General features: G+C 42.3%; 1 protein-coding gene across 5 annotated transcripts in view; it reads right to left on the bottom strand.

The window, feature by feature from the left end:
• LOC127056323 (guanylate cyclase soluble subunit beta-2-like) overlaps positions 1-12,172 on the bottom strand; it is a 39,970-nt gene that overhangs the window by 13,119 nt on the left and 14,679 nt on the right. For all 5 annotated transcript variants that reach the window (XM_050964022.1, XM_050964021.1, XM_050964020.1 and 2 more), the window contains 4 exons: positions 10,324-10,427; positions 6,172-6,388; positions 3,687-4,007; positions 2,783-2,931 (listed from right to left, as the gene is read on the bottom strand). In XM_050964022.1, the coding sequence (XP_050819979.1) occupies positions 2,783-2,931; positions 3,687-4,007; positions 6,172-6,388; positions 10,324-10,427 (791 nt within the window). The remainder of the gene's footprint in view (positions 1-2,782; positions 2,932-3,686; positions 4,008-6,171; positions 6,389-10,323; positions 10,428-12,172) is intronic.

Here is a 12,172-nt window from a genome sequence, read left to right as displayed (position 1 = left end):
TTGGGTTTTAAAAGGATATTTTAGGGAAAAATGTAAGTTAGGGGCTATTCTTCAGTGACAATTACTATTAAACTTGTCAAATGATAGTTCAGAAAAACTATCCAAATGTTAGGAATATATGAAAATGCAGTGTGAAGCAGGCTGTGTGGTGCTGGTCTGTCCTAACCTTCCTTACAAAAGGACCAGGTTGTCTTCAAGCAACCTACTGCAACCTAGGGATTTCCTCATAATCTCTATTATAGGCAAAGTCAGTAGTCCTTACTCAGGCATAGATCCCATTGTAGTGAGTGGAAGTTGTGCCTAAGAAAGTGCTTTGGGATTTGGCCCTGGAAAAAGATTATGCAGAGCCCTTGCCAGGAATATAAAAAGGTTGCTTGAACCACAGAAATCTCAAAAGTATTAAATTCATTGTACAAAGCCATTATGCTGTGAAGAAATTCTCTAAACAACTCTGAGGAGGTTTCAGTATTTCATTCATTATCATTACATGAGTGATTAGCTTAAATTGGATTTACTGGTGGTTTTTTCTTGAAAGCAAGTAATATAGCAAGCACCAAATTCCTAATGAGTTCCCCATTAACATAACTACTTAAAACAATATAGTATGCTAGGCATGAAAACTGTATAGCTATAGATAGTTCCCATCAAGGTAGTCCACTTAATGACAATGCCAGTTATTTTCTATAGTAAATAACAGCCAAAGTCACTAATGCAAATATATATTCTAATTATATTTATGCTGTGCCAAGAGATTTTCTTTAATTGGATTTATTCATAACTTCCGACATTTTTTAGCTGGGGCTAGGTAAGTGCCTTTGATCAGTTTCAATAATTCATTCCCTCCTGGGAACCTTGGAACTGTAACCTACTCTTCCCCAAAGCTCCCACGTGTTTAACTGGGAGTTTTGCCTGAGTAAGGAATGAGTAAGGACTTCAAAATTTGGATGTACTTGTGTAGCTATTTGCAACTGTAGGGGGAGGGATATTCATTTCAGGCCAGATGTTCAGACTTCAGAATTCCATGGAGCTAAGCCGATTACGCCAGCCAAGATCTGACTAAGGAGAAAATACCCACGTTCCGTTTGAATGAAAGTTTCATCTCTAAGATGTTAATTGGATCTAGCTCAGGGGTCGGCAACCTTTCAGAAGTGGTGTGCCGAGTCTTCATTTATTCACTCTAGTTTAAGGTTTCGTGTGCCAGTAATACATTTTAACGTTTTCAGAAGGTCTCTTTCTATAAGTCTATAATATATAACTAAACTATTGTTGTATGTAAAGTAAATAAGGCTTTAAAAATGTTTAAGAAGCTTCATTTAAAATTAAATTAAAATGCAGAGCCCCCTGGACTGGTGGCCAGGACCCAGGCAGTGTGAGTGCCACTGAAAATCAGCTTGCGTGTCGCCTTCGGCACCCGTGCCATAGGTTGCCTATCCCTGAACTAGCTGATAATGTTACTGCCAGAGAAAGAGGATATTTAAGAAGACACTGCAGCCCCCCCACAGCCACAGGGACAGCTTTGTCTGGACTGGTAGTGGCTCCTGGTGGGCAGGCCAGTGGAGCTCAGCTAAGTCATTGGCCCCTGTGCACCTGAGGGAGGGTATATAAACTCTGCCCTCCAGCCTGAGCCCAGGCCACTGAGTTCCTTGGTCTATTGTGAGCATTGCATCAGTTGCCTTTTTGGGGGCTGGGTGGGAATTTTTCCCTCACCACCAGGCTGGCCAGGGTGAGGTGAGATTTTTTGCCTTCCCCACAGCAGCTCAGGGACCCAGTGGGGTAAGGTTCAAGTGGTCACAACTCAACAGGTGGCATGTATCCAATCCAGGTACTCGTTCCATAGGGAACTGGTTCCCTGAGAAAGCAGAGTTGGAAGACATTCCTTAAAGAAGCTGGGAAACAGGCCTGAGGCTCCCAACACCTGATACAGCAAAGAAATTACCCCCTTTTCCCAGCCTCTGTACTTTCATTAGAGGGGAGTGCAGTGGAGTCCCAGCAACAGGCTAGGACCAGCTGGGTGAGGGGGAGCTGATGGCAGCCCTCCACCAGGTAGAACCAATTAAGGAAGTAGCCATGACTTGCACTGTACGAGTTACAGCCAGTTAATTACCAGATGAGTTAAGTATAAAGTTGTGGCCTAATTAAGACACATCTCTTGCATTTTGTCTTTTTTTCTGCATGTCCAGGACAATGATCTAAGCCAGGTTGGGCATAAAGTGAACAATCCAAGCTATCCAAAATGGGCTACTCAACTAGTTTTACCACTTTGGACTGGTATCAGAAGGTGATATAATAAGTGTCCTATCACCTTGGGTTTATAGGTAGGCTTTTCTGGGGTAAAAAGAGATCAACTGTCCTTACCCCAGTGACGGCAAAATAAGGAGTGAGTAACTAAGGGGCACCAGGTCAAGGACAAGAGAGATTAAAATCTGCCACTCTGAATAGCTCCAAAAGGGGAATGGTGGGTTCAGAATGAGCTAAATGAAGTCAAGGAAATGAGGCAGGCCTGGTTCCACTCATGTTTGAATCTTTTTAGCACATTTAATTACAGTCTCTGCATGTTGGCTAGTTTTCATTACAAAACTGTGGAAAAAAAATAATTGCTTTAATTAAATATAGCAACATTGAAATAGCAGCAACGGTTATTAACAACTTACATTCCTCTAGCTTCCTGACCTCCTCCAAGGTCACCATAAACTCCAATATTGCATGCTTTCCTGAAACCCTTTGCAATTCCCAAAAATTAGTTTCATGAAAATAGCTGCAGCCTTTGTAAATAAGTAATTACCTTGTAGACATCATGCACTGTGGTTAGTCTGTCAAATCGTAGATACATTGAATTTAACATGAGGACTATCTGAATAGGCTCACACTGGGTACAAATGTTGGTAAAGGTCACAACATCACTGAACAATATGGTGCATTCTTTAAACTCTCCTATGAACAGAAAGGTCTATGTTAGTATTCCTTCCATTTATAAATAATTCTGATGGGCTGGACCAATCAGTAGTTGTGGCTACTATGCACACATGAGACTTGTTTGCTGAGATTGCTTTTCTCACCAAATTTTTAGCAAATAAGATGATTCATTTAAGATCCATATTGGTAAGGGAGGATCTGATTTAATAATGTATCAAATATAAGAACAGCAGCACATCTTAGACAATCCAGGAAGCTGTCTACAGATGCTTAAGCACATGAGCCTGATTCAGCAGAGCACTTAAGCACATTCTTTACTCTATTCCTACTCCAGGCAGCACTTAAGCACATGCTTAACTTTAAGTTTGTGCTTAAGGCCCATTTACTTCAGTGGAATTTGCTTAAATGCTGTCCTAAATAAGAATAAAAATGCTTTCCTAAATCAGGCCAGTGCTGGGCTTACACATTTTTTTAGAGGAACAAAGCATTGTAGAGATACTATATGGCCAATTTGTTCAATCTTTTTGCTATAGCTCTCCAGTCACCCTCACACCTCCCATCTTCTACATACCTCAAAACAAAGCTTGCTTTATTGGTGCCACTCAGAGCACCAGTATTGTGCTTGCTGAATGGGCAGCCACCAGAAAGGGGGGTATCATTGAGGCTACATAGTTTGCACATCCCTGGAGCCAGCTCTGGGTAACAGCAGAGTTCCCAAATCTAATATTAAGGACAGGGCTGCTTTTTTAAATACATGTATCATATTCATTCACCTGCCTCAACTCGTTTCCCCTCTTTTAGCTGGTTGGCCACATGCTTTGGAAGCATGGCGTAGAGCAGAGCTTCTGTCTTTTTCTTCTCTTCCTCCAGGTGCTTTGAGAGTACCCGCAGTTCTTCTTTCTTCCTCTCCAGCTGGTTAGAGAGCTCCATCTCAGCCAGTCTTTGCTGGTTGAGAAGAATCAAATCCCTGGTAACATCATGAGGTGCTATGTCCGCAATGTGCATCTGTCTCTCTTCCAACTCATGCAAGGTGCGCAATAAAGGCGAGCAGAGATAGAGCATGCACTGCAGAGACTCCATCCAGATCATCTGGCCTGTTTAGAACAATTGGAAAAGAAAGTGAAAACTTTCAACAGCCTAGTTTTAATAGTATAGGATTCTTAGCCCTTAGGACAATGGCTTATCTTTAGGTGTATGTCACCTTGGGGACTATCAGGGTTTGTCTGCACTGCAATTAGACACCTGCGGCTGGCCCATGCCAGCTGACTCAGGCTCTCACTGTGGTGCTCTTTAACTGCAGTGTAGATGTTTGGGCTCGGCTGGACCCTGGGCTCTAGGACCTTGCAAGGTGGGAAGGTCCCAGAGCCCAAGCTGCAGCCCGAGCTGGAACACCTGCACTGCATTTCAACAGCGCCACAGCCCGAGCCCCGCGAACCAGAGTCAGCTGGCATGGGCCAGCCGCAGGTGTCAGTTTCCTACAGTTTCAGTCAGATTCCTAAGGATGCTGTGCTGTGCTGGGCAGGAAGCGGTGGCTTTTTGCAGTCTCTAGAAGGTGCCTAATCCTGACCCACTCTATCTTCTCTATAATAGAAACTACTCTCCTTCCTCACTCATTGCTTACAACATGCCTGTCAAAACTCCCATTGACTTCAGCAGAGCCTGGATTTTCACCCAGAAAGTCTATGGCAGAGTCAGGCATTGAACCTGTTTTTTTTAAATCCAGTGTAAGGGAATATGACTACTTTTCCTATGAGAGTTTCTTTCCCTTTGACAATATGCCTTATATACGATATGTTTTTACTTCATCTGTGGGTACAGGAGAGAATTACTGAGTTTTAATGGTGATTTGCAAGGGGAAAAATTGAGTTTGTTCCCTTTTTTGCTTCTTTATGATATATAAGAATGCCTGAAGGATAGGTAGATTTATTTTTTCTTTCTTTCTTTCTTTCTTAGAAATTCAGGTCTTATTTATTGTGTTTTTCTTGAGAAATTGTATGGACAACTGGAGAACTAAAAGATTTATGACATAACAGAAGCCACACAAATTAAATGTAAATAACTGGGAGGAAATGTAATTTTTACTCTAACTGTTTAGAACTCCTTATTTTGTTAACATTTTTTTACTCAATACACTTCTGAAACCTTCCAAAAGATCTCCAGCAAAACCAGGGAAGACCAGATTTGACATGCATGATACTTCTAAGACAAAACATGATAAAATAAAATTTTCAGGTGGCCTTTTTTATGTATTAAAGAAGCAAAGTGAGGGCACAAACACATTTTTCCTTTCCTTTGAAATATAAACTCTGTTGCAACTAAATGGACCAATCAGAGCACCACTCAATACCATTTTCTCTGAAGGAAAACCAATCAGATAAAGTGATTTCTTTGTCACTGTAATCTAAACTGTTCTGTATTTTTAAATAAAGGAGAAAGACAGAAATGAGAATCATATAATATATGCTATTTATAGTATAAATGACTATAAACAAAAAGAGAAACTGACTAGATCACAGCGGGTGGGAGGGAGAGGAGGAGGAAGAGGGAGGAGCAGATCGAGGAGGCTGCCAGTGGGCAGGAGGTGCTGGAGGGAAGGAAGCTGGCTGCCAGTGTAATTTTTTACCCTATACCCTCACTATACAAATTGTTCCAGCTCCCCTGCAAGTGGTACTGACAGCAGAACTGAGCTCTCTGGACTTGATCTTGCACACCCCAAACTGCCAATGAAGCAGATGGTCTTGGCTGCATGCTGGGGATATCCACGGGGACAAGTGGGAGGGACTATGTAGTGGCAGCAGAACTACTCTCCAGAGAGTGCCTCAACTTAATAGCTAAAATAGAGTCTATTTTATCATCCTACCGCATACACAACAAAGGAGAAGGACCAGAGGGTTTATGTAGGGAGCTACCTTCTCATTCTGCCCCCACTCACTGTCTGCCTTGCCCCAATAAGTCAGGAAGCCCCTAAAAGGATGAGTTCCATGCTTTGGGGTGAGCACTTCTATGCATCCCCAATACCCCAGCCTTCCACAAATGGAATCTTATTGGTTCTCTTGCCAGAGAACCCACCATACCTGCAGAGGGAGAGGCAGGATTTGTCCATGAGTGTATTAAAGTATCACTCATCTTTCCCATACTATACAAACAGCTGCCATTTATTTGTCTAATGCAGTGAGGGAGGAGAAATCAGCCAATTCAACTCTACTGTTGTTCTTGATTTAGCAAGAGCCATGTATGTTCACTGAAAAAATTAAGTACCTCTCAGCTCTAGCATTGGACGTTGTTTCCATGACTCTGGCATCATCTCTCTCCTAGTCCGGAAAACAAATTGACTGTTGATAAACTTCTGAACGCTAGAGATGGTGAATGTCACTTCTGGGTGCACGATACTGAAGTAATGATCCAGGCGAATGCCCATGGTCTGAAGGCCAGGGACAATCTTTTGAATGCTCACCCCAGCTTGCTTTACTCTGAGCTTTAAAACAACATGGGCCACAGGTTACATTTCATGTCCTCTTTGGGATCAGCTACCAGTCATCTGAACCATCACTTGCAATACATGATCACTATTTTCAAATGGACTTAGCTTCACACAGAGCCAGTCAACCATCTCACCGCCCAAGTACATGGCTCATTTCTCTGCATTGCTTCTCTCTTATAGAATAACATAACATAGACTGTTAGCTTGGAACTAGGAAATAGTGTTATAATCATACAAGTGTCCTTGATATATATTGCTGATTCCAAACATTAATCTTCAGTGAAATATCAATTATATTCAAGTAATGAGTATGATCTTTGTTTTGCTTACACCAGTGTAAGTCCCGTGTAATTCAACCAATCCCAATGCAGCTTAAAACCAGTACAAGTGAGAGGAGAATCAAGTCAATTTTCCATCAATGATATGCTGTAGAACATCAACGATTAGTAATGAGAAAGCATGGAGTGATATTCAGTTCAGTTCTGCAATGTTATATAAATCATACTTTTTCTAAGATTCATTAAGCTCCTTCCTTGTCTCCCCACAATTGCCAGATCCCTAGGGTGTATAGCAATGTCATGGTGACTTTGGAGAAAAATTAGTTCTAACATTAAAGAGGATTATATTATGTTTGTTTCTACAATCTGCCATGCTATGATCTCTTTTCTGTTCCTTATATGGCCATGGTTTCATGATTTACGGCAGTGGTATCAGATTTAAGCTGTTTTCTGTGATTTTCAAACTCATTGTTATAATCTTAAGTTTTGTAAGGGACATTCAGCATTTGGGATGGGTGCTTCTAGAACCTTTAAAAAAGATATACTACTCATTATAGTTAAATACTATAATTACAAAAACAAATTAACAAGTCAGCCTTTGCCAGCAGCTACCGCAAAGGGAGATCTGAGAGAGTTCACAGTATTGACCTACACTCAGAAGAGAAAATAACTGTGGTGGCAAATACTAACTTTGTAATGGGCACCATTGACCTATGGTTACTTTCTTCAGGACATATCTTGTATCAGTTTTTAAGGGTTTGAGAGGTGTCTTTGAAACTGATGATAATATATGATCCTAATTTCAGCAGGGCCTGGGACTTTCTCCTCAACAAGCAATTCACTTTCTATGACTAAGTTAATTGCACCCCAGCTGAGGATCTGCCCCAGTTGATGGGAGCAAGACCTTATTCGGCACAAAGAATGTGGTTGCAGTGGAGTTGATAAGATGCCTTAACAGGCTTAAACCGCCTGATTTTCATTTACCTTTTACGACATTATGAAGTGAGTCCCATCAACATTTTGAAACCTCTTTATCTAGCCCGGTTGCTGGAACACTTCCCATAAGTGGCTAATTTATTTGCTTTGCTTACCCACACTCACTCTTTCTCATCCATCCATCTCCTGTGTGAAGCCAACATTCTCTGCAGAGCATGAGAGTAGGAAGTTGAGGAGCTTGCCAGGGACCAAGCAAATCTGGGAGAGTTCCCCAGCACTTAATTGCTGCAGTCAGTGGGAAGGCAGAAGCTGTGATACCAGTCCACTTGTGGCAATAAGTTTGTGAAAGAGAAATGGCTCAGAGTCTCATAGACTCATAGACTCATAGACTCATAGGTCAGAAGGGACCAATCTGATCATCTAGTCTGACCTCCTGCACAAGGCAGGCCACAGAACCCCACCCATCCAATTTTATACAACCCCTATCCCAGGATTGAGTTTTTGAAATCCTCAAAAATGGTTTGAAGACCTCAAGCTGCAGAGACACCACCAGCAAGCGACCCGTGCCCCACGCTGCAGGGGAAGGCGAAAAACCTCCAGGGCACCTGCCAATCCGCCCTGGAGGAAAATTCCTTCCCGACCCCAAATATGGCGATCAGCTAAACCCTGAGCATGTGGGCAAGAGTCACCAGCCAGCACCCAAGAAGGAGTTCTCCGCAGCAACTCAGTACCCATCGCATGCAACATCTCCCCGCAGACCATTGAGCAGACCTGTCTGGTGGTAATTCAAGATCAATTGCCCAAATTAATGATCCTATCATAACATCCCCTCCATATATTTATCAAGCTTTGTCTTAAAGCCAGGAAAGTCTTTTGCCCCTACTACTTCCCTCGGAAGGCTATTCCAGAACTTCACTCCCCTAATGGTCAGAAACCTTCGTCTAATTTCAAGCCTAAACTTCCTAATATCCAGTTTATACCCATTCGTCCTCGTGGTTACATTAGTACTAAACTTAAATAATTCCTCTCCCTCCCTAACGTTAACCCCCTTGATATATTTATATAGGGCGAGCATATCCCCCCTCAGCCTTCTTTTGGTTAGGCTAAACAAGCCAAGCTCTTTGAGTCTCCTTTCATAAGGCAGTTTTTCCATTCCTCGGATCATCCTCGTAGCCGTCTCTGAACCTGTTCCAGTTTGAATTCATCCTTCTTGAACATGGGACACCAGAACTGCACACAGTATTCCAGATGGGGTCTCACCAACGCCGTATACAACGGTACTAACACCTCCTTATCCTTGCAGGAAATACCCCGCCTGATGCATCCCAAAATCGCATTTGCTTTTTTAACAGCCGTATCACATTGGCGACTCATAGTCATCCTGCTATCAACCAGTACCCCAAGGTCCTTCTCTTCTTCCGTCGCTTCCAACTGATGCGCCCCCAACGTATATCCAAAATTCTTATTATTAGTTCCTAAATGCATGACCTTGCACTTCTCACTATTGTATTTCATCCTATTTCTATTACTCCAGTTTACAAGGTGGTTCAGATCTTCTTGAATAGCATCCCTGTCCTTCTCCGTGTTAGCAATACCCCCCAGCTTCGTGTCATCCGCGAACTTTATTAGCACATTCCCGCTCTTTGTGCCAAGGTCAGTAATAAAAAGGTTAAATAAGATCGGTCCCAAAACCGATCCTTGAGGGACTCCACTGGTGACCTCCTTCCAGTCCGACAGTTCACCTTTCAGTTCACCTGCCACTAGGAATGAAAAGAAACTGGGTTCCTCTTCCCAGAGGAGGGAGTGGTGTGCCAGTCACATGGCTGTGTGTCTGGATTTTCCTAGAAGAGGAACCCTTTGCTGCATGCAGAGTCTCAATGATCAGCCAGCTGCATGCAGAGTCTCAATGATCCCCAACTCCCAATCCCCTGCTCACCCACAGAAGTCATTGGGTGAGCAGGGGATTGTGAGTGGGGGATATAAAAGGGAAGCCAGATGCAAGTGCTGGGCTGTCAGGGGAGAAATCACTTTGCTAGGGAGTCCAGGAGATGGGGGAACAATCCAGTGCTGTTGGAGAATCCAGAAAATGAATGTGTTTGATGATTGAGCGACTGAGAATGATGTACTTTGTTAGCATGTATGCAGCCACTTCACGCTCAGAAATCTCAGTGAACCCCCTTGCGATGTGGGAGACCCCACTTCAAGTTCCCCTCTGACTGATGAGAAGAAGGGATTTGATCAGGTATCTGCCATCTTTCAGCACTAACCACAGGGCCATGGGATAATCTGATGTGGGGCTCCCTCAATCTCTCCTACTGAAGTTATTCCACTGTAGTTAAATAATTAAATATTAACTGAGTCAGAAAGAAAGTGAAAATCACTCCATAGCCAAGTGGTTAGTGCAACAGGTGAGCCCTGGGCTAATGGTTATAAGGAGGTTCTCCCTGCCAGCCTGGCCATTTTGTGTGGAACTAGATGGCCTCTGAGCACATCTACTGGATCAGGCCACCCACAAGAGTTAGATAGAGGGAAGCCTATCTTACCACAGCTCATGGATCGCTAGCATAGATGGGCACCTACCTCTATGAGTGGGATGGGGCTTAGGATTCACCCCTGTCATTGCTCAGCATAGCATCACAATGCCTAAATCCTTTTGTGAACCTGGGCCTATATGGCTTATGTGTGTAAAACTTACTTACCATGTGCTTGCCTTACCTCTTCATCAAAAACAACATGGAAAGGAAGTCCATTGCAAAATGTTTTTGTATCTATCCAGAGGGTTGTAGGATAAGCAGGATCAAATCCTCTCAGAAGTTTACCTGCAGTAAGATAAATCTGAAGCTTTCGATCATATTGTAGCTCAGAAAAATAATTAGCAGGATGATGTGAAATAATAAGGTAAATCAATATAAATAACGTGTGAGTATAGATATGTGCAAATTCTAGGTGTGGCACACTGTAGGTAAATATAAAGCAGCTCACCCATTTCAATTTTATCTGGATGAGAAAATTTAGGTTTTTAAACCCCGAAAAATATGAATCTTTATATGTGTGAAATTATGCAGAAAATAGATAGGTAGCAGTGGGACTCTGTGAATATTTCAGATACTATTGCAATTGCCATTGCGATATTCACACCAAAGGGTATATAACAAAGGTGTTCAATATAGTCTGACAGCTTCTTGTGAACACTCATAGTGGCAAGGTTTAGGGACACAGTTTGCTGTCCCTTATGTGCAGAAATCTGGTCCAAGAAATGGAGAACAAAAGGAGTGTGTGTGAAACATTCCTTGAGCTTTTCCTGAAAGCAGTCGCTTTGTCTGTGGGAAGCTAGCAGCTTGCAACCAGAAAGGTGATGTTTTCATATTACATGCTGAGCACAAAGTATGTAGACTAAAATGTCAGATGTGCCTACATAAAACACGTGCTCAATCTTGTTGCTTTTCAACAGGTCTTAGGCACCTCAGTCACTTAGGATACATCTACATTATGATTAAACACCTGCAGCTGGCTCATGTCAGCTGACTCAGACTTGTGGGGCTTGGGCTGAGTTGCTGTTTAATTGTGGTGTAGATGTTCGGGATCGGGGTGCAGCTACCCATCTATTTTCTACATGAAGGTAAATCTCCAATGCACTTAAACAGCCCCCGGAGCTGTGGGTGTTTAATTGCAGCGTAGGTGTGTACCTTTTAGGCAGTTTTGACTATTTTACCCATATTACAATAAACAATCTCTGAAAATGGGAAATGCATGACTATTACTGCATGGTTTATAGCTAAGCATTCTCCAGTAACCCGTAACTATTAGACTGCTGATTATTTCAAGTGATCTATTTTGAAATGTCTGTCATTAGGAGCAGAGGAACAAAGGTAGCACGTTCTTAGGTGACTATGGAGAGAAGGGGACTAGATTAAGAATTCAAGGCCTAATTTTCAGAAGAATTGAGGTTCTGCAGCTTTAGCTGAAGTCAGTGGGAGCTCAGCATCTTTGAAAATCAGATCCTTGGTAACTCCCAACAGTTGATGAGCTGTTACAAATTAACACAACGAATCAAATTCTTTGATTTTTAACATGCAGTCCTACTTCAAAAAGCGATGAATGGCAATTTTGTACTCCGCAGACCTGTATTTAGAGTCATATAGGTTGATGCTAGATTCAGACATAAGTTTTTACTCCTATTACCCCTATTGAACCAAAACAGCTATGGAAAAGTGAACTGGATTCTAATCCTTGTGGATGACCAACAGAATTCAATCAGCTACCCTTGAGAGAACCTGCTGTACCTGTTGATACACAGGTGTCACTTAGGGCATTAATCAGACAGCATTATACCCTCAGCTGTAGCAGAGGGTATAATTTGGCCCACAGCGCCAATACAGTTGATGATGTTTGAAAAGGAAATAACCCAGTTTCAGATCTCAGGCTGAGCTCGCAAGGCTGGCAGCTAGAAAATCTTCTTTATTATTTTATTTTATTATTTGCAAACTGAGACTACTTTATCTGGAAATCATTGAGAGTCTTTAAACATGAAACTCCATGATGCTGTTTTTACAGAAGCACTTTC

The sequence above is a fragment of the Gopherus flavomarginatus genome, chromosome 8 (assembly GCF_025201925.1).
Source record: "Gopherus flavomarginatus isolate rGopFla2 chromosome 8, rGopFla2.mat.asm, whole genome shotgun sequence".
Classification (NCBI taxonomy): Eukaryota; Metazoa; Chordata; order Testudines; family Testudinidae; genus Gopherus; species Gopherus flavomarginatus.
This window is presented reverse-complemented; position numbering and strand designations above follow the sequence as displayed.